This window comes from Orbicella faveolata, unplaced genomic scaffold, assembly GCF_042242905.1.
Source record: "Orbicella faveolata isolate gen_17 unplaced genomic scaffold, um_ofav_v1 contig_36, whole genome shotgun sequence".
Classification (NCBI taxonomy): domain Eukaryota; kingdom Metazoa; phylum Cnidaria; class Anthozoa; order Scleractinia; family Merulinidae; genus Orbicella; species Orbicella faveolata.
Window position 1 is genome coordinate 10,909,985 of NW_028301565.1, and position 22,103 is coordinate 10,932,087.

General features: G+C 37.4%; 3 protein-coding genes across 4 annotated transcripts; 1 reads left to right on the top strand and 2 right to left on the bottom strand.

Annotated features, from left to right (window-relative positions):
• Window positions 1–265: 265 nt before the first annotated feature.
• Window positions 266–8,778, bottom strand: LOC110066323 (transcription initiation factor IIB-like). The gene is made up of 10 exons (XM_020773543.2): window positions 8,727–8,778; window positions 8,496–8,600; window positions 5,544–5,625; window positions 4,415–4,516; window positions 4,079–4,165; window positions 3,097–3,226; window positions 2,607–2,716; window positions 2,328–2,422; window positions 1,809–1,885; window positions 266–936 (listed from the first exon to the last, which is right to left on the bottom strand). Exons 1-10 carry the CDS (start codon window positions 8,735–8,737, stop codon window positions 803–805), a joined length of 933 nt encoding a protein of 310 aa, XP_020629202.1. The 5' UTR covers window positions 8,738–8,778; the 3' UTR covers window positions 266–802.
• On the top strand, window positions 8,156–11,943 carry LOC110066326 (protein C10-like). Of its 2 annotated transcripts, none has more exons than XM_089275602.1 (3): window positions 8,156–8,475; window positions 10,067–10,246; window positions 10,866–11,943. In XM_089275602.1, the coding sequence occupies exons 2-3, from the start codon at window positions 10,072–10,074 to the stop codon at window positions 11,003–11,005; spliced, it is 315 nt and encodes a 104-aa protein (XP_089131728.1). In that variant the 5' UTR covers window positions 8,156–8,475; window positions 10,067–10,071; the 3' UTR covers window positions 11,006–11,943. The 2 variants fall into 2 exon arrangements, with proteins under 2 accessions (XP_089131728.1, XP_020629204.1); XM_020773545.2 differs by lacking the exon at window positions 8,156–8,475 and adding an exon at window positions 8,800–8,935.
• On the bottom strand, window positions 11,544–22,066 carry LOC110066322 (mitochondrial thiamine pyrophosphate carrier-like). The gene is made up of 10 exons (XM_020773542.2): window positions 21,735–22,066; window positions 20,293–20,372; window positions 19,612–19,663; window positions 19,369–19,444; window positions 18,611–18,714; window positions 17,640–17,709; window positions 16,967–17,067; window positions 16,453–16,569; window positions 16,062–16,199; window positions 11,544–12,492 (listed from the first exon to the last, which is right to left on the bottom strand). The coding sequence occupies exons 1-10, from the start codon at window positions 21,921–21,923 to the stop codon at window positions 12,379–12,381; spliced, it is 1,041 nt and encodes a 346-aa protein (XP_020629201.1). The 5' UTR covers window positions 21,924–22,066; the 3' UTR covers window positions 11,544–12,378.
• Window positions 22,067–22,103: the final 37 nt, after the last annotated feature.

Consider the following 22,103-nt stretch of genomic DNA (forward strand, 5'->3'; position numbering starts at 1 on the left):
GATCAGATCCTCATCACTTGTCCCCGTTACTGAGGCGACGATTTTCTCAAGCAGCCTTTGGTACACATCGTTAAAAAAGAACGATATTGTTGCTAATAATCTCGCAATTGTCTATTAGCATCATCTAGTTCTAGCAAATGCGCCGAATTTATTGATTACATAGCCAGGCCCATTTGGAGGTTATAGACTTTGTGTTGTTGTTTGCGGTGTGTGTCATGTGCAGAGAATATTGCTCGGCTTACTAAAATATCAGAAATGCAATAAGTTAAGGTTGTCTGAAGTTTAATACTTGTTTTAACACGTTTTCCTGGGTAAAAACGGCTGTTACACATCATCAAACTTCGCTGCAACTGTACGATAAACCAATATAATTTATTTTAATACAATTAAAAATGATTTTTATAAAGGAATCGCCGATTTGGTTGTATTTGCTGGTGTTTGCTGGTGTCCGTGGGCAGCGAACATGTAGCGAACTCGACAGGTAGCGAAACCGGCGTAAACCCGACATCGTGAGCCATGTTTCCAACTCTACCGACGATACATTGGTCAGTAGCGTTTAGTTTGCACTGAACTGATAGGTTAAGGGCAGGCCAAACCCGACACTGTCAGAATCCACGCATTTAAATGGCCTGTAGAATTAAGTGAACCCAGAACTCACCAAGTTTGAAAGAAATGTCGATACGATAGACTGAAACACAGAAAAAATGGTCACGTTTTAAGTGTCACAAGTAATCGAAGAATATTTCTTGCCAATAAATATAAATATCTAAACTGAGAAAAAGCAGGAGCCGGAGAACACGGATCAAAGATTTGGAAGCTTATCCACGGGTGTGGTAAATTTGAAGTCGCTTGGAAAGAGTTCTGCTGCTCGTAGAAAGATAAGTCTGTAGGATTGACGAATTGTAACATCTGCTACACCAGCTATGTCGCCGATTTCTATAAAAAGAAAAAACAGTGTATTGATTTTTATGACTGATCTGGGATAAAAAGGTCTACTTTAAGACCGAGTACTTGAACTGATTGTAGAATTTTTAAGCTGTTTCTCTCAAATTCTCCACGAACAGAAGGGAATATATTTATTTCACACCCTCCTAGAATGCTGGCAGTCTATTTTTCTCTCAAAATTCAGCAGGGAGACGCAGCGAGACGCTTTAGCCTAAAGGGGAATGGGTCGAAGGATGGGCATTCCTTACTCGGCCATACCGCCCTTTTGCGCTTCCGATGGCCAAACACTCGTCCAACTCTAAGTGACTCTAAGAGAAAAAAAAACAGCTGCCAGCAGTCCACACCCTCCAGCTCCACTGAACCAGAAACAAACTAACAGCGTCGATACCCGTTGCTGCGCCTTTCAATAGCACGCGGACTCTAAGATTCAAAGCTCAACCGACAGATGCGTTTTTCAGTACCGTCAATCAAATGTTCGGCGGCTCCTCCCAGCTTTCGACTACTGCCGAGCGCGCGGTAATCAAATCGTTGAGCAAAGTTCAGACAGCGAAACAGTGCTCGGCAGTAGTCGGAAGCCGAGAGGAGCCGCCGAACAATTGATTCACGGTAGCGTAAAACGCATTTGTCGGTTGAGCTCTGAATTTTGGAGTCCGCATGTCACTGGAAAGCGCAGTAATGCATTAAACTTGTATGTGGAGGGAGAGAGGTAATGAATGTAACACACCCCTCGATTATTACCAGTGAATACTGAAACGATTTGACACACAAGTAAAATTTTTGATTCAGTGAGTGATCGAGACAACACTGATCATACAGTAATACAGTATTTCAAAGTCACGAGGGAAAAAATCTTTCATTTGAACCTTTTTGCGATCTTTTTTCGTCTGATGCTTGAGAAGCCATGTAAATTGCAGCGGCAGCAACTGAAATAGGACTTCGACTAAAGGAAAGAAACAAGAAATACAGACACATCAGGGAGGAAAGTACATGTATGATACCCTTTGCTCAGTAGGATTAAAACGGCAAAAGTTGGTGATTAAAGAACGTAACTGAAAAAATGGTGCTGAGTTGTATTAACTAAATAATGAAACAATCTCTGTACAAAACCAGACTGGGATAATTATGGAATAGCTACTGGTCAGCTCGTGCGAGAATGCGAGAATCAATTTTGATCTCAGTCTCTTTAAATTTTGTTGAGAGTTATTTTTAACTTTTATAGCGTCATATTAGAAGCAAACAATAAGACTGTTCACAGCTCTCTATTTTCTCATATTTTTATGTGATCGTTGGATGTGCGAATAGAATGGTGACGCCAGCTCTTTTGTATTTCACAACCGAAACTGCAACTTATTTGACAAAAGAACGTCCAACACAACACTTACCCCGGTACTAAATCCAAATCAACTGCTTTACGGGCGATGTGTGTAGCAGCCTTCTGTACATCCGGCGGAAGACCAAGATTGGAACAGAACCTCGACTAAAACCAAAAAATAATTCAACGACTCCAAAAATTGGATATCACAAAGGTCATGCACTATTTGGTTGACTAGTTGGTTTTGTTGAAGATATCATTTATACATAATGTTTTAATCGACTAAGAATTTTTCTCTCAAACTGATTGGCCTCATAGGTTATGTGGTACAACACTCTTATTGACTTACCATAAAATCCGCTGTCGTTATAAGATCCACACTTGTTTCAAGCGCCTTCAATATTAGTTTGAAACACCGACCAATTTCTTTTTTGGAGATTTTACTGATAGCGCAAATTTCTGTTAACAAAAGACAAACAGAGGTGAATCCGAGATCTCCGAGATTTTTTAGCTTTATGCTACATAGAGAGATTTAAATTGAGGCGAAATTCGTTACTGTTACCAACTTTTAATATTCTGCTTCGATATAAGGCTTAATAACTATCGACAAGTTTGAGAACAATCAGTTTCCTTTCAAATTTCGATGCAATGTGAAAAGGGGGGCGTAACAACAACAACAACAACAACAACAACAAAACTGTGAACACCTTCTCTGGCTACATACTTTGAAACACCTTACTTTTAAATGTCTGTCTCTAGTCTTCAAAGGGTAAAATAGAATGAATTTTAGCCAGAGAATGTGTTCACAGTATTATTTTTAGTGCATGATTTGTTGTTACCTTTAAATGTTCTTGGTACTCCCTCTTGTCTGCAGGCAATGTACAAACATGCAGACGCAATAGCATCATTGCTCCGACCTTTTAAACTCTTTTGTTCATGAACTTGTTTAAAAAGCTGATTCGCACGGTCCTGAGGATAAACCAACCACAAATAGCTTAATTAGTTCACTTGTACTGCCAGTAACAAAAACACAAAAATCTCTTGCCACTGAGAAAACCGGAGACAAAGATTTTATTCAGTCAACAAGAATAATTTAATATAAACTTGTCTACTAAATTCTTTGCTGCAGTGAACATTTACTGTCAGGCACATGGAGAGCACAAGGGTAATGTACAAATAGGGTCTCAAGCAGGGGTGTAGTGCACAATTTTCCTGGAGCATGCATTCCAGAGAAAGTTAATTGAGTGGATGAGCCACTTATGGGGTTTAGGGTCATGTATTTTTAGGGACTTGAAAATGCCATTTCCGCTGTCTTTCAAGGAACAACTTCCCTAAATCAAAACATGGGGATTGCATTATTAAGGATGCTTTTTGCTAATAAATATACAAAAATATCTATTTGTCTGGATTCAGAGGAAGGTATGCAAGTGTTTACATGTGTATATGGTTGAAATTCCCATGTCAAAGGGTGTTGGGGATACTTTGACTCCAGGGAAAAAATAGACTTATAAAATTTAACGTTTGATTGTTATACCACTGAGGATTCCTGTGGAGAGCTTGGGCTCTCCAGTTTAAAGCAAATTGTCTCATTGTCAACAAATCCCTCTTTTGGTTACATTCTCTTGAATAATGTTGCTACATCAACTACTCCTGGCCCTATACCCACTGAGGGTTATGGTCAAAATCGCAAAAGTCTTACATCAACTACTACTCTGCAATAAACCAAGTGTTAAATGTGATGCTCAGCGTGCCGTGTCATCGCACGGTGTCATCACCATTATGTAGGAAATCCTGTGGAGGGTCACAAATAACAAAGCTTACCACTATCTTCCTGGGAAGATTTATTCTATCAGCCATGATACCAATCTCTCTAAAAGCATTCATGAGACTTCTGTCTGAACCAGTTAACTAAATGAACAAGATACAAATAATTATTAAAAACATGTAGACTGTTATAGAAAAATCATTTAATATAATAATCTAAAAAATGATAAAACGATATTATTAATTTTTTTAAGTGTTGAAGTACTGTGTGCAGCAGACAGTTGAGTAAGTATTAGGTTTGTGTAAAATCTGCATCTTGATGACACATAAAAAAACTATGCTATCTCTTTTATGCAAACATTACAAACATGTGTTTCAACAACAATAACTAACCCCGCCTCGATTGTGGTATTTGGAGTAGCCGTCTGTTTCACTGTTTCCCTGTGGCACCCTCTCAATGATTGTGGAGAGGTCTCCTCCACCCAACAATGGATTCTGCAAACAAACATTTACAGTCCATCAGCCTCAAAGCTCTCCTAAATGTCTTCTTACATTCCTGTGTAATAATCCCTTTGGAAAAAATTCTAACTTCTTTCTTACTTGTCAACTTGGATGCGAATTAAATAACATAGTTGCTAGTAAGAAGAATAGAAGGTTAAGTCTGTTGCTAACCAGATGGGTTGTTACTGCTAGTGCTTCACACTGACTGCCACCACATCAAAACAGTAACAGTTGTCAAGTAAAACAGTTGTCACTGGATCAAAACTTATGTCCCATTCACACAAACTAAACTAGTTTAACTAAATCAGGCTTTGGGTGTTCCAATTTGTTGATTATGCTTCCCAGTCATCTTGAGAAGACAAATTTGAAACCACCCTGCTACGATAACTTAATTTCCAAGTTTTACGTTGTTTAGTTGTGGGGTGGGCATGATATGAGCAACTAATTTTTAACCTTGATTAGTTAAAATGCTTTTAAACAGGGCTCAGAAAATGGGTAAGGCTGACTTCAATAGCTAGCAAACGTTTTCATTTGCAAAAAGTGCTTTCCTAGCCCAGTGGGCTAGCTATAAATGCCCAATTCCTTGATTGACTGGCAAGATCTGCATTGAAATGTTTAGAAGAGATATTTCTTATGCAAATAATTACAAGTAAAGTCAAGCTCAGGACCATCTATTACCAGTGACTTGTGCCACAGAGGAGTCAAAAGGAGTGTTTTCAAAGGTGGTGATTACGTGATTTCAAACAAAATATTTGCAAGGTGTTCTATGTGGATGGCAGCAGTCTGGTAACAACTTTTGTTGAGTTAGACATGCACAAGTCGAACTTGGAGGCGTGAAGTCCAATGTTATGAATGCATTCATAACACCTTCATTTCTTCCCCAGCTGATCTCCTTCCTTAGCAATTCTCACATTGAAAGTTGATTTTTGTAGTATCTAGTTGATACTTTCTTTACTCTCATGGATGTATCTTGGGGAGAAATCCGATTTTGCTGACTTTTGTTGTTAGCCTTCCGTCCTACCTGGGCTGCTCCAACACGAGATGGATCACTAGTGGACTTCTCATTACTAAAGGTACGCCATTCTGAGCCAACATCAACAACCCTGGATAAATTAAAGGAGCAAATAAAGCTAAATTGTTGGCTTACAGGAGGGGACCTTCCTGTAAGTGCCCCTTTCTAATAAGCACTCCCCCTTAAATTCTATTTTTTTAAGGTTACTTCCCACCTTCAGAGGCCAAAAAAATCGTTTTTTCTTTTATTTGACAAAATTTAAGTTCGTTATTTTATCTAGTGTTTCCAAAGGAAAAACATTAAAAATCTCAAAAAGTGGCCGAGTTATTTAGTAAAAACGTATTTTCAAATAAAGTTAATAAACTAGGAAGGTGTCATAATCTTGTCAACGGGTGAGAACCCTGGGGAAATTTTCGCGGCAAACGCTCATCGCTCATATTTCATATCATTTGCATATTTTTATTTACATCACGCACTTGATAAAAATTCCCCCATGAAAGCTCTTTACGCTAACTCCTATTGAAAAACCAAAAGCAGAAAAAAGTCCTTGGGTAAAGAAAACGAAAAAAACTGGCCCAAAGAAGAAAGAAAAAGCTCCATATTGTCAAGGAAAGAAAAAAAAAAACCTTGCCAGGAGCGACAAAGGCTCTTGGTTTGGCCAAACGCCTTCGACAATCTCGGCATCTGCTGAAGATCCGGAGCGTTCAAATATTCTTGGAACAAGTAGCTTAAAAATCAAAGTCAACGTCAGTGCAGGCTGCGAACAAGATTCTTTGTCGGAATCTGGCGGAAGCGATGAAGAAAATGAAACCTACCCAAGGGAACTCATTTCAGCAATAAAGGTATTTCTTAAGCTGTCCATCGATTCCTTAACGTCTTGTTTTTCAGCAGCACATTTTCCGCCTTAAACATTTTTGGCGTGGGTTTTGCCTTTGCCTTTGGCGTCTTTGCCCATTATATTACGTCGCCGTCCTAAATTGAACTCCACTGAGCGAGATAAAAAAAACATGTTGCAATGCAATGCTTTTCCTGGGAAATCTTGATCTATTGTCAGAGACACTAGGAGGTCCTGTTGGTCCATTGGTTTGCGGTTTCATTAGGCGTGATAATCTCCGGGCGTGACGCGAGTTGTTTACGAACCTTTACAAGCTAAAATCTCGCATTTAATTTTTGGCCAAATACACCCACTTTGAGCGAATTTATAGGGTATGCAGATTTGATGTGAAATTTCGCCAGAACATTCCAGAGATAATGACAAACCAAAGTGTGTCGGGATATTTTGATATTTAACACATTTTCCCCATGGCGTCCATTTACGCAACACGTCTCGCAGATTTTTAGCTACTCCAACTTCAGATATGGATATCTAGACAACCAATCAGAATATCGAAAAAGCCCGACACAATTTTGTTGATTGATGCCTTGTGAATAAGACTGTGCAGCCATTTTGCTCATACTGCGGAATTCGATAGCCGATAAATTCAATAGAAGAACCCTTGGTCATTTCACGCCTTACCGCCTCCTGACACTTCCTAAAAGAATGCATTGCTGAAATTGTATTTTTTTCGTAAAGTACATTTACTAAGCTTTCTTATGATATATAGTTTGTTGGGGTTTTATTGAAACTGGCGCGCGTACGATTTATTTCTCGAAGGGCACCTGTGAAGGTGGGAAGTAACCTTAAATAAATACCCCTATAGAGGCCATGTTACAATTGTGCGCTTAGTTACCTGGCCTATGAATGCAAGCAAGGCTGGCAGTGACCTTGCTTTGATACAGACCTCTCTGCTTTTCAATGCTCAGGGTGAACACTCACTGATTGTTCTATATTATTTAATGATTGCGTAGATAACTAGTTACCAAGCAGTGACAAGAAAAGTAAACAAACGACCAGTCATGAAAATGACGCTTTGCTTTTTCCTGTAAGAATTTGCCGATTGTTCTTCGTTTGTACTTAAAGACACACTGCACGTGTAGGAAACTTTGACTTTCTTTAATTTGCTACAAGATTCACTTTTATTTATTCACTTTTTCTTAGATAGATCCAGATAATATTTCCATGAAACAAGTTATGAAAGCTTTTTAAAAGTTCTGTTAAAGAAAGAAGATAATGAATATAGCCAAGAATAATCCACAATTTGGATGATGATCACAGAATACACTAAGTAAGCTATAAAATGACATGTTACAGCATGTTATCACTTATTAGATGAAAAAAAAAAAGCAGTGGAAGATGACTGCAGAAAAGAGATTGCGTGACACTCGGTAAGTTGAAAATGACATGTTATCATGCATTTGACAAAAAACAGTCTTTATTCTCAGTCTGTGTTTTGTTCCCGGTCTGCAGTGTACAGTCTGCATTTTGTACCCAGTCTGCAGTCTGCATTTTGTATTTACTGACTGTAAAATGGTCTATTGGAAGAGCAGAACTTATCCAAGGATAAACCTTTAATATCCATTGCAGCTTCTAGTTCCTCATTATATAAGTGTTTTGTTTTCAACTGTTAGTAAGTGAAAGAGCAGAACTTATCCAAGCATCAACCTTTAATGTAATTATCCACTGCAGCTTTTAGTTCCTTGTTATATAAAAAGATGACGTCAGCACACCAATATGCAGTCATGAATCAGTGACCCACACGCTGGGAACTGACTGGTAGTTCCAGTTCTCACCGGTGTTAACGTGTTTGCGTTTCACGTTATAACCAACAGGTTGGCAAAATTTTATCTTCGCCAAAGAAAAAAAATCAGATACATATGGAAAGGAAAAAGAGCACTGAACACGGAAGAAGCCAAATTGAAAAGTGATTCTATCTTGGAAAATATGTTTCGGTGCTCGTGGAAGTGGTTTTAAAATTAATTCATCTCAAGCTGTTTGAGACACAACAACAGCAGCCAAGGAACTCACCGGTTTCTTATGAAATCAGAGAAGTATATTTTAGAGGTAAATACTCAGAATCTTACCTATCTCCGACAACAAGACCACATTCTGAGCAAATCATATCTCCCGCACGATAGTCTTCGATCAACGGAGATTCGGGATGATGCGAACATTTTATCGTCTGCGAACTGAAATACAAGGCGAGAAAACGAGGAAATGAGTTGGACCAGCTCTACAGAATATCAGATCACATTAGGGTCAAATAAATCAGCAGAAATGACTGTAAACATTAACGGAAAACAGATTGTACTGACCCACTCGCCATAACGCACTCGTGTCAAACACAGTTTGGTAGAAAGTGCTGAGGTGCCGCTCTTTATAGCTTCCAGACCGGAAGTGACGTAAGGGGGGAAGAGGTTGGGCATTTGGGACTTTCTGTGTTTACGACGGCTTTTGGAAGTTTCGTTTCATTTTGTGATGGCTCAAAATCGGTTGTCGAATGTAACGGTGGAACAAGTGAAAGGTGGGATGACCGAGTTCCCTTGTTTACGATCTAATCAGTGAAATTTTTCATTGCTAATTGCATACAGAATTTTCTAATGGCTTCTAATTTTCCCTGCTTTACTTGACGACCGGAAAATACTCTGAGATTGTTTAAGCATTTAAGTTGCAATCGGAATGAAAAATCTGTTGAATCTGTCCTGTCCAAAGGATCCAGCTCAAAATAGAACTACACGAGACGCGAACAGCTGAACCTCTCAGAAATGCGCGTCATCTACGCATCTTCTGTGGAATACGAAAGAACAATGTTATTATTCAGGGTATTATTATGCTAGGCTAGAGTACTCCAGGAATTCAGGGAATTGATGCCAGTAACACAGTATTATTACCCTATTACGTAGGAGTCTAAGGGAAGTTAATACTGTTTTTAATGGAGAATCAAGGTTTTGATCACAATCTTGCCGTGGGAGTAGCTTCTTGAGTTGAGAGAGGGGAGGGAGAGGGTCGAGGACTGGAATTTTCCCATGAAAACCAACCTTTTTCATAGAAGGGTGGGGAATGTTTTGCATATCAGTGGCTATGAATTCTAAACCTTCTTTCTTAAGGGCTAGAAATGACAGAAATATGGCCTGTTAAAAAAACATTTTGAACCTCTTATATTTGATAAGAGACCAGGCTGCTTAATTAATAGGGGTTAGCCGCCTAGCAGACTGATTTGTCAGAAATTAGCATGAGGCTTTGTAGAAATGACTATTTATTCAAATACAAACATTTTGCAAGTCCACGTTTTTTTTGAGGGGGGGGGGGGGGAAGGGACTTTGAATTTGATAACTGGGTACTTAACACTTAACAGGGGGTCGCCACTATGAGATTTCATTGGGCTTTTGAACAAATCCCCCAGGGTCCCCAAGGATCATACCCTGTGGGGGGAAGCTGCTGATTGATGTGTAATCTTCATCCTACACAGTCAGTTAACATTTAAAATTTATAACCCTTTTTTGGAAACATGTTGAATTTATTCTGTTATATTAATCACTAAACAACAAAATTAAAATCCTTGCATGGACTTATTTACTGTGAGATAAAATTATAACAAAATATACCCTGGCACCACTCTCCAAATCTATCACTGAATTGTTTTTATGTTTAACAGCTGCCATGAGAGACATTTTGCAAACCTTTGAGAAACCAGAAAACAAGGCTAAAATACGGGAAATTGAACAGGATGCAGGAAATGACTTGGTAAAGCTTCTTCAAGATCGACTGCCATTTGCTGCCGAGATTCAGCAAGAGGTGATAAAAAGTCATGGCTTTTCAGATGATGGGGATCAAGGTAACTTGAACCGTCTGTTCTCTAACAGCTGTGTCATTTAGAACAATAATTATTCTACAAATGGCTTAAACAGTTCAGTATGAGTTAATGGTGAATTTTGTCTGATACTGACTGAGCCTCAAAGTTACTGAACATGCCATAAAGTGATTACTCTACTGTGGTTTTGCTGTTCTTTGATTGGATAATAATAATCTGAAGCTTTATGAATGCTTCAACAAAGAAATTAGTCAATTTCAAAAATGGCACTTGTTTCCTCCGCTATGAAGAGTCAGTTTATGATCAGGAATGTGACACATGGAACAAAGACGTTTTGGAGATCATCCATCAAGTCTTTTATCCCCTACCCTTGCTCACATGTTTTAGATTGTAATGCATCCCTCATTTCCTGATGGAGTCACATCATTTGTTGATCACTGTTTTGAAAAAGTGGTTACTTTTAAGAGATGGTCACACAGGGATGTACCTTGCAAGCAGTTGGTTTCTCCTACGCTGAACATTCGGCGTAGGATAAACCAACTGCTTCCAGGGTAACAGGGATGTTTGAGTGAAGTTAAATAATATTAGGTTATACTGTGTTATGGAAATGTAAAAGTGACTAAGTAATTTCATTGTTTAACAGGTTCCCTTACATTCACACATGCCATCAAGTTATTCGAAAGAGATGATGAAGAAATTGCTAAAATGGCCGCAGATCTGAAGACAAGATTCATTCCACTTCTACCACACCCACCTCTCTTTGTTCCAAGGGATGTCACATGATCAAAATTGCCCCAAATTTTGATTTTGCAATTTAAATTACATCATCATTCAAATATGTTTTTGAACAGATATGAAATGTATATTACCTTTTGAAACGTCATGGACAGGACCATGATGTCTTTATTTACAAAGACAGGAAAGACTCTACACATTCTTTCATAATTTAATATGTTCTTGATGTTGTAAATACAGTGTAGGGGGTGGGGTGGTCATTATAGGGAGATAGGGTGTAATATGACACCTTTATAAGGGAGGCAAGGATGCCATAAGTAGTTATGGATGAGAACTGTGCAAGAGTTTTCTTTAACTTTCAGCAAGTGTGAGTCAAATTAAAGGAAATCTCTCAATGACTCTCTTGAGCAAATTTGATGTTAATGAAAGTTTCATGTCGAAAAGGAGTGACATTTTGATTGGCTCAGGTTCAACATAGGATTTGTTACTGAGATGATCAGGTTGTTTACTCTTGTATCCCATCTCTTGAATTTGTTATAAGTAAACTGAAGATGAAAGGTTAAAAGGAAACTCAGTTAAATAGAAGTTTGCTGCTGGTCAAGATTTTATTGCAGTCTGTAGGTAATTTTTAAAATCTCATCAAGATACATATATTTGGTAATAAAAAATGCCCAGAAAAGGGGTAAGAGTATTATAAGTAAAGATACTTGAAAATTCTGTAGTAATAATTTTTGTTTAGTAACTTAGATTTTCAACCAAAAGAGATCAAAGGTTTCCAGCAAAAATCCACCTTCACTACTGAATAATAATATTTTATATAAATCATATTTGTGCACAAAAATTGTAGAATCCAAATGTAACCCCAAAACTTACTTGTTAAAAAAGGCGAACATGCTTTTTGTATCATAAGTTATATGATATCTGTAAAATTGTTGCTCTGTTTTTTGAAAGTAGTGCATCAAAATAAATATATTAACTGACTGACATTTCCAGATGTCTTCCTATATTAATTTTGTAGCATTAAATGTAAATGTGAATGTGAGAAATTCAGAATGTCAAAATAGTATTTCCCTAATATTGCAAAAATTTGTTTGTATACAGTTCCTTAGTTTTACGACTTATAACGAGAACCTCAAACTTCTAATCGGCTTTTAATAAGTATTATATTACACGTTAAATGAAAAACCTAACTGTCAAATAACATATACTAACTTAATTCTGACAATATAAATAATAGTTACTATTATTTACATACAATCTAGTATTATATGACAGTAAAACATTCAAAGCATTATTTAATACTAATATACCAATCTTGTCAAAGTTACTTTCATAATAAAAGTGACTGGCATAATAAAAAAGAGTTCTTTTCATCCTCAAGATAAGTGTTCAATTCTAGGACTTTACACCTTGTGATGTTGTTAACTTGGTGATGTGGAAGTGCTCACAGGCACGTCATCATCATGAATGTACCCTCTTGCCATCATCAGGCACTGTTCATATGTGCAGAAAATAAGAGCCACTGACAAACCAGCCTGAAACAAAGTAAAAAATTCTGGTTCACTCTCAAAAGTTAAGGCTGGGCTCAATGGACCAATATACAGGTTTCCTTCAAAGTTATAGGGGTGGTGCAGGGCTCGAATTAACTGTTTGTTTGGGAGCCAGCTGGCGACCAACGGAAAAATTTTGGTCGCCAGATCGTAAATTTTGGTCACCAACTTATTTTATATATACCTTACACAAGAACACGATTTTATACGTTACTTTGCATGTAAGAAAAGTCACAATTGAAGAGCGAAACCAATTAGAAACAACACGAGTAACACTAAGTTATAAAGCTACCGCCGTTCTCAGGTGGCATGTCTCTGGTCCTAAGGTGTATATAACGGTACATTATAAGGTATCATACATGAAGTACCTTTTCAGTTTCGGAAGAAGCCGCTGAAACAATATGGCACGCCGTGAACATGGTATCGACGTGTCAAAATAAATTCAATTTTTTCGATTATCTTGCAATATTCAGACATTATTTTACTGGGGACGGAAAGGTGAGTTGTATACTAGCTACCATATCCGATTGATTTCCTAATATAAAGATTTAAAAACAAAAGTTGTGTCGTGGTTTTCTTTAGTTATCGGACAAAACGGAAGTCGCCAGTGCTCAATTTTTGGTCGCATTGGCGACCAGTGAGTAGCAATTTCGAGCCCTGCTGGTGGATGGTTCTTTAAAAACCCTTGGTCTTGCAAAATTTCGTCAAATTTTAAGGATCTCACAGTCTTGTACTTTTAGAGATCATGTATGGAATGCCAGAACTGTCTTATGATACTTGTTTTTATTATATTGGGTGGTTATGTCATTATATTGAGTACTTATGTTATTATATTTGGTGATTAACTCATTACACTCGGTGCTTATTCCATTATACTTGGTGCTTATGTCTTTATATGCGGTGCTGTCTTCATTATATTCGGTGCTTATTCCATTATATTCGGTGCTTCCCTCGTTATATTCGGTGCTTTCTTTGTTATATTCAGTGCTTTTTTCATTATATTCGGTGCTGTCTTTATTATATTCGGTGCTTTCTTTGTTATATTCGGTTCTAACTTTGTTTGGTGTCTTCTTCATTATTACGGTGCTAACACTATTATATTCGGTGCTCTCTTCCTTTTATTCGGTGCAAAGGCCATTATATTCGGTACTTCCTTGTTCGGTGACTACTTCGTTATATTCGGTGCTTACTTCATTATATTCGGTGCTTACTTCATTATATTCGGTGCTTTCTTCGATATGATCATCACCAGTCTTCGCAAGGGGCCGTACAATTTGGAGGTAGTCTAGGGAAAGCCAGGAAAAACGGGTGTCACGAAAACTCAGACCCCGAAACCTCAGACCCCGAAAACTCAGACCCCTCGAAATTACAAACTCAGTTGTTATCATCTGAATTGCTCTATGGCCACAATGGGGCGAGATGTTTATCTTCTCCGGTTTATGTTGTCGCGTCGATCGAACGGTGAAACACAAATATTTAACTTCTCAGGTTTATCGCTGTCGCGTTGGTCAAACAGTGAAGAACTAACAAGGTTTAGAACAGCAGCCGACACTGTTTTTCAAAACAGACCTTTTTTATGCAATCGTATGCAGCAAAAAAATGTGTTGTTCTCCGAAACATACTCATTTGATCGCAATCTGCTTTTTGACTTTATGTGCGTTGCGTGACTGTTGGCATGTAAAAAGTCAACACGTAAAAAGCAGGTGAAGGTCGAACCGATTGAACCGCCATGTCTGGTCTCGAAATGTGAGTGAATGAAAATTGAAAACTGGCGTGAAGGCCCCGCCATGAGGCAGATTTAATAATTAACTAATCTAAGCGGTATGAAAAAAAGAAATAGAAGTGTTTGGTTTGAAACTTACTGTTTCCTGTAAGAAATATTCACTATTCCCGTTATAAGTTGGAACGCAAACATAGCTATCTCTATGTACTCTTTTCTTCTTTTTTTTTCTAAATTTTGTTAATTTCTGCGGGTTACATGCCGACAGTCATGCAACGCACATAAAGTCAAAAAGCAGATTGCGATCAAACGAGTATGTTTCAGAGAACAACACATCTTTTTGCTGCATAAGATTGCATAAAAAAGGTCTGTTTTGGAAAACAGTGTCGGCTGCTGTTCTAAACCTTGTTAGTTCTTCACTGTTTGACCAACGCGACAGCGATAAACCTGAGAAGTTAAATATTTGTGTTTCACCGTTCGATCGATGCGACAACATAAACCGGAGAAGATAAACATCTCGCCCCATTGTGGCCATAGAGCAATTCAGATGATAACAACTGTGTTTTTAATTTCGAGGGGTCTGAGTTTTCGCGACACCCATTTTTCCTGGCTTTCCCTAGACTACCTCCAAATTGTACGGCCCCTTGCGAAGACTGGTGATGATCATATCGAAGAAAGCACCGAATATAATGAAGTAAGCACCGAATATAATGAAGTAATCACCGAACAAGAAGTACCGAATATAATGGCCTTTGCACTGAATATAAGGAAGAGAGCACCGAATATAATAGTGTTAGCACCCGTAATAATGAAGAAGACACAAAAATAAAGTTAGAACCGAATTTAACGAAGAAAGCACCGAATATAATAAAGACAGCACCAAATATAATGAAAAAAGCACCGAATATAACGAAGAAAGCACCGAATATAACGAGGGAAGCACTGAATATAATGGAATGAGCACTGAATATAATGAAGACAGCACCGCATATAAAGACATAAGCACCGAGTATAATGGAATAAGCACCGAGTATAATGGAATAAGCACCGAGTATAATGAGTTAATCACCGAATATAATAACATAAGGACTCAATATAATGACATAACCACCCAATATAATAAAAAAAGTATCATAAGACAGTTCTGGCGTTCCATAATCATGCACATCTTGCAGTCATGAAGTTTTCAAAAAGCTGTCTGGGGATCTACAGTTTTTACAAGACTAAGTCCAATTTGATTGTTTGGTTTTATGACTGACATCTGAACATCTTAGAGTCTGAATCACTCTCACTGCCATTTATAACACTTTGAAGTCTTGGTCCTGGCAATTTCAAAAGTCAAAATGTCTTGGGCTAGCAAGGAAAAAAGCTGGTCTTACCTTCTCGGAAAGTCTTGCATTTACTGTTTCCCAAGCCTACTTATACCTGAGCAATCGTAACATTAGGTGTGATACATTGTTACGAAAAATTGTCTGGGTCAATTTCTAGAACAATCTAGAACCGGAAGTCATTCAGCCGTGACCAATTTGTATAAGAACATTCCAGAACATTCTAATCCTTATGTAATTACTCAAATTAGAAACTGTGTCAAACTACTTAATTTAGTTCCAAATAGAAGTTTCTAGAACTTTAAGCCTCAGGTATATTAGAGTGAGAGGTTCTGCTGTAAGACAGATTGATTCAAATTTGAAGAAGCTTAGTGCTGTAAATTCGTGAAGTTATCTTATGGAAATAAATTAGTTTGTTGCTGTTACCGGCGATCCTGAGTTCTGTCTGGAAACAACCCTGCTCTACGATACTTGTAACATACATGTCACTGCTCTATCTTCCTTACCTTAATTGTGCTTGGAGCAAGTCCTTTAAAGAAGCCAGTGGAACCCTCTTCTTTTAAAATAACCTTGAAGCAATCTAACATACCACTGTACTTCTGGACTTTGCCAAATGACTCCCTGGCCTCATGAAATCCTTGCACCTTTCAAAAACAAAAATAAGATGTAAGGTGTAAGATGTAGAAAAACAGTGTTTCCTTATCCACAGGTTGTCAACATATTTTGATGTAAGCAACGTTATTGTCGGAGTAGGTAGCAGAGTAGCCAGCCTAGATAGTGATTTTGCCAGCAGCTAGCTTACTTCTGACCACCTTGTTAATAAAAGAATAGTTGTCAACTGAAGTCAGCTTCATATCAGGTATCAGGTACTGTATAAAGTGAGTGTATCTCACACACCTGTAGTCTCTTCTTGACCATGTCAAGGGGGTAAATAATTCCTTTACTAAATATCCCTGACAATGCACCACACACAAGGCTCTCCTCAACATCAGCTGGCTTATATGGATCTGGTTGCTGTAACAGAATGATTGTTAAAACTCTGTTTACATGTTATAGGTTATTCATTTGGTTAAATGCTCAATTGATGGTGCTCAACTTTGCCTCAGCTGTTAAAATTCATGATTTCCAACACTGGCTAAGAGTCAATTCTAGCACTGGTGTAAACAAACAGACAACAATCTCCTGACAGAACAACCTTGAATGTAACATGATGGCTATCAACTGACACATTTAGTTTGCATTTCTTTCTATTATGTAACAACATACAATAGTGTACTTGTGAAAGTTTTATACTCAAAAAGACCTTTTCATTTACAACCACAAATGGGTTTCAATCATTATTCCAATCTGCATTAATAGCATTTTTGGTGGTATAAATGCAAGTCCCAAACTGTGTGTGGTGGAAACATACCTTAATCCTAATTGACATTTCCCATAGAGTCTTGAAAAAGGCATAAAAGCCAAACTGTAGCCCAGCATAAGGGAAAATCTGTACTAGAGTAGGAACCAGCCCTAAACAAATGCATTATGTATGTCAAGTTCACTTTTTCCAAAATTAATTTTACATCAAGGAAGCTAGTCTGTCCTGACCAATAGTTATCCCAATATGTAGGATGCCTACAGCAATTTTGTTCCACACAAATCTTTTAAATGTTTAAAACCTTCAATTAGACAGACCACCTGATTCTGTCTCTAATTCCTAACACGTTTTCAAGTCAAAATGTGACAGTTAGCCAACAAGGGGATTCTAACAGTTTAGAGGAGTTGGTAGTATTCAAATTCAAGTACAACCAAATTTTTTAGTCTTCCTTTGATATTTTCTAATTACTATCATACGCTTCAAATTTATCAGTCTGTTTTCAAAAAAGATTGTCATCCATAGTGGAATAAATAAACATAGTTCTCAATAAATAAACATTTCAATTCCTTAAATTTCATCCATGTTGCCCGCTGCAAGAAGTTCCATTGTAAATAAAGTACTTTTAATTAGGGCCATGGGAAGGCACATTAATTGGCCATTTGTGATAATTTTTATCATTCCATACACATCAGAACCTGAGGAAGCAAACACCAAGCAGTCTCACCTTTATAAAATGACCTAATTCCCTCATTAGCATACATTTTACTCGCAGCTTGAAAGAGATTCTCGTAAACCTGGAAAAAAAATGTGTTGAATTTTAAAACAATAGAACCTGTTAATGTTTCTTTTCTAAGGGGGCAGCAGAGCAACATAATTATGATATTTTCCTGTGACTGATCAAGATAAATAGTTAATTCCGATTCTGTGTTCCCCTTGGTTTAAAGGTAACTTTATGTCGCAGTTGAAAATAAGTTACGTACAGCTTCAAAATAAACTTTTAACACAGACTGGGGGTTAAAGATAGGTAGATAAGCTTGTTCCAATGAAGGTATTCCACAAAAACAAGAGGATTCCAATCGCTTCAAACGGTTTCAACAGCTTCACAGTTTGCAGCTGGGTACTCCTCCCCTTCCTGAACAGAATGCTATTCAGTCACAGGTTACGTATACCCCAAGGCAGGTTTTCCTCATTATTGACCAGTATCCATTTTATGGAATATTGACCAAGTCTGAGGCCTACACTATATATCCAACCATCTTGACTGAAAGAGCTTGGCCGGTAACCGGTTGTTTTGCCTGAAAGCCAGTTCACCCAATGCAAATTTGCCCGCAATAAGTTGTTTTGCCTGGACTGAAAGTCCAAAGAAGGATGAGCACTGAACAAGTGTAAAGGAAAACATTGCTGGCATTATAAAGCAAAATTACACAAAACGTGTTCATTTTTCGTTCTTTAACTCATTTACCATGGAGCTAACAGTCTGGGCGAAACGACTTACAGTTCGGTTGAACTGGCAAAACGACCACAATTCAGATTGCTTGGCCAATACAGGATATACTGGATGGTTTAAAGAGCACTATTTCTTTGTAGAACACGAGGACCTCACCATTCCCACTTGGGTAGCCAATCAGAATGCAGGATACGTATTGCAAATTTTTAAATTATTTATTAAATGAAAGACACCAAAAGTAACCTTACTTTAGGTTCTCCTTGTGCAACAAGCCTTGTTCGTAAAACATCTAAAGGCTGGGCTACTGTGGACGACAGGCATCCAGCCAGGCCTCCACTAACAAAGTGAGTCACTGTGTTGTAACAAAAAACCCAAAGAAAACAACTCAGTTTGATGGAAGTGAGTATAAAATTCAGGTTTCAGTGTCCTTGAGTGTCTGCAGAATCTAAAACAATGACAACTGCTTCAGGCCATTCTTTGTTGAAATTACATTTTTTAAACTTTTTTGACTGGAATGACAACCTTGTAGGAAGAAAAGAGAAGCTTTGCCTTTTAGGTAAAAAGTATCAAATCTCGTTAACAGTTCTGTTATAGTGGATCTAAGAATTGAGAACACTGAGGGGGGATGTCGATGAATAGACCAAAGATGTGCAAGAAACTGCTCAATCCTACAACCAAAACGTTCCAGGGACCGCCATGCCAGAACACACTAGTACATTGGTGAAGTGCACTGAGCCTGCAATACCATACAAATACCACTGACCGGAAGCACCAGCTACTCTTTGTTGTTAACTTTGTTAAATTGCATTTAACAGCATAAAAAATGCACAATAAAAATGTTATGCTCAAAACTTATACTCAGTGAAAGTTTTTACAGTTAAATGCAACGCACAACAAGTAGGCCAATGCACCTCGTCCAACACAACTAATATTAATGTTTAATTCCTTTCAAAATGACAAAAATGAGCTTCTAAGGCACGAAATGAATACTGAAAGTTTTAATGACCTGGTTTCCATTTTGGACCTGTACTCGCTGGATATGTTCTCCAGATAACTTCTGTAATAGCTTCAAATGACATGAACTGAAAAAAAAGAGAGACAGACAGAATAATCTTCTAGTATTCAAGTAAAGATGTCAAATAAATAGTCATTTGAGTTTACAATTAACTGTTTCAATCAGGAATTCTTACAAAAGTTCTTTACTAGCTATCGTAGATATCGCTATTTAATTAATATTATAATTCCTTACTTGAACATATCCATACACCACTGAGAGAACTTGTGCTGGTACATGACCTTTCCTATTAGATTAAAACAGATAATCAACGGTCAAAATTGTTTAGCATAGTCACTTAATTGTCATTCTAAGTAGACTGTAAGCAGTGGTTTTGTTCCTGAAATCCTCCATGGGATTGGAAAAGTTAAAATTATGCAAATTAGGGAAAGAAATAAGAACATTCTTAAGATTGTGAGGAAAGGGGCATGTAAGGGCAAACTAGGCAGGATAATTCTCAAGCTCGAACAACAAGAAACTACTGAACCACTTTCAAATAGAAAGAACGTTAACCAGTTTTGGTAAAAGTCTTATTTACCAAAGCTTTGTCTAAAGTCGCCAAAGAAATCATTAATGGATGTATGGTTTGTTTACGAGACCTTTATATTGAATCAATTACACAACACTAATGATGTCATTTTGCAAACTGAGCATAACTATCAATCAAATATACATGTAGGTGTCAAAGATGGCAAAGCAGAAAAATCAAAAATTCTCGCAGTTTCTTTCTTTTTTGTTCTTTCCCTGCCTGTGCTTCTTGCCACTTGACTGTTCTTCTTTTGCTTTGCTTGCATGCTAAGAAAAGATATAGACTGTTTACAGTCAAAACTCTACTAACACACAATTATAGATCTTTTAATAAATTACTTTCTTTACCAAAGTGCTGTAAATCCTTCCTCTTTGTAAATTAGTTTGAATGCCTGCCATATTCCTGAGTATTTCCCTGTGATAGCTTTCTGAAAGATGGAAAAAGATAGCTACTGGAAGTCAGTGTTTTACAACTTGAGATTACAACTTAGTTTATGAATCAGTCATTCAAATTTAAAATTTTTCAAGATCAATTTGACATATACTGCACATATTTTCTGTGCCATATTTGCAAGCATAAAGGGTAAATAAATATGCACGATACATAAAATGAAACAGTGGGACTAGAGGTGATGCAATGTATGTATAATTGCAAAAAACATCTAGTATCTAAAAAAGGTTCAAAACTTCCTCTTCACCACCCTATAATATAGTGTTTCCAAATCTCATTGACAAATTGAGCAATAATAATCTGTTCATGAACATTGCCAGCTCACGGGACATTCAGTGGAATCTACCAAAACAAAAGTTCTTGCCACGGAAAGCAACACATTCAAATGCCACGTAACAGAGGCAATTGAGGTCAGATTATGTAAGCCCTCTTTGAACAGAGACAATGGCTTTGAATTAGCCAGCATCTATGACACTATTTTAGTCCCCTCAAGATGGTAATGCACATATAACCTTTCTTAACATTTGTATTGCAGCTGACAAAGTGCAGTAGACAGTTATAGATATCCCATTTTTAAGATTTTTAACTACACCCTGAGAACCGAAATTATTCTTTCTATTTTTTAAAATCATGATTCCAGAGCAGGAAAACAATACTTTTGATTCAATAATAATCAAATTACAGGTTTGTGTGTCTTTTTTTATTTACTTCTATTTTTAATCAATAATTCTCTCAAATACAGAAATTATCGACAAATTATAAGTTATACCAATTTTTGAATAATTTGTAGTCCTGTTGTCATGTTGTCAATTAGCCAAAAGAATTAAATAATCAAATTATCTTTCATCGTACAATAACACACGTAATCAGATATATCGCAATATGCCTTATGCATGATTACATCACGCACTCAAAATTCTCCACCAAGCCTCCATTTGCAAAATTTTTTCAAACCCCTGGAGCTTTAGGCTTGTTTTTCATGAGGGTATTCTTTTCGCCTTTGCCGATTTGGAAATTTGTCCATGATAAGGTTTTCAAAGCGAGGCTCGGTGGTGACATTTTCTTGTCCGATGTCATCATATGCATAAGGGCTACTGACAATCAGGCCAATATTCCAGTTCTGTTATTTGTATAGAAATTATAAACTACAACTGTTACAGTTCCTCTCAGATACAAATAAATTTGCATTGTTTAAAATTCGCTCCAGTAAGTGAAATACACAAGAACAAGGAAGCTTAAATTATGTAAACAAAACTGAATTCAAAAGTCAGAAGATATATACTGTATTTGTGAGAAGTAGATAAACGCAAAATTCTTATTCAGTTAGATGTAATAATACCTTAGATGTTGGCTCAATCTGTAGCTGAAACCGTATTTTAAGAACATCAAGGGGTTGAACAACCACTCTTGTTACCACGCCTGACACAGCGCCACAGAGACCACATTGCAGGGAAGATAAGCTCTTCTCTTTACGACCAGGATCAAACCCAACCACCATTTCGTCACTGAAAACATTTTTCGATTCCATTTACATTCAACTGATCATTGACTAAACGGAAATAAACAAACCATGAACAGACAATTGTGTCATAGTTGTGATGTGCTGCACGCGCTACTTCGTCGGCCATGTTGACTGACCATGTTCACGCGAACTGTGAAAAAGAGGGAGGACTGTGTTCCACAACGAATTCCCGCGGGATCTTGAAAT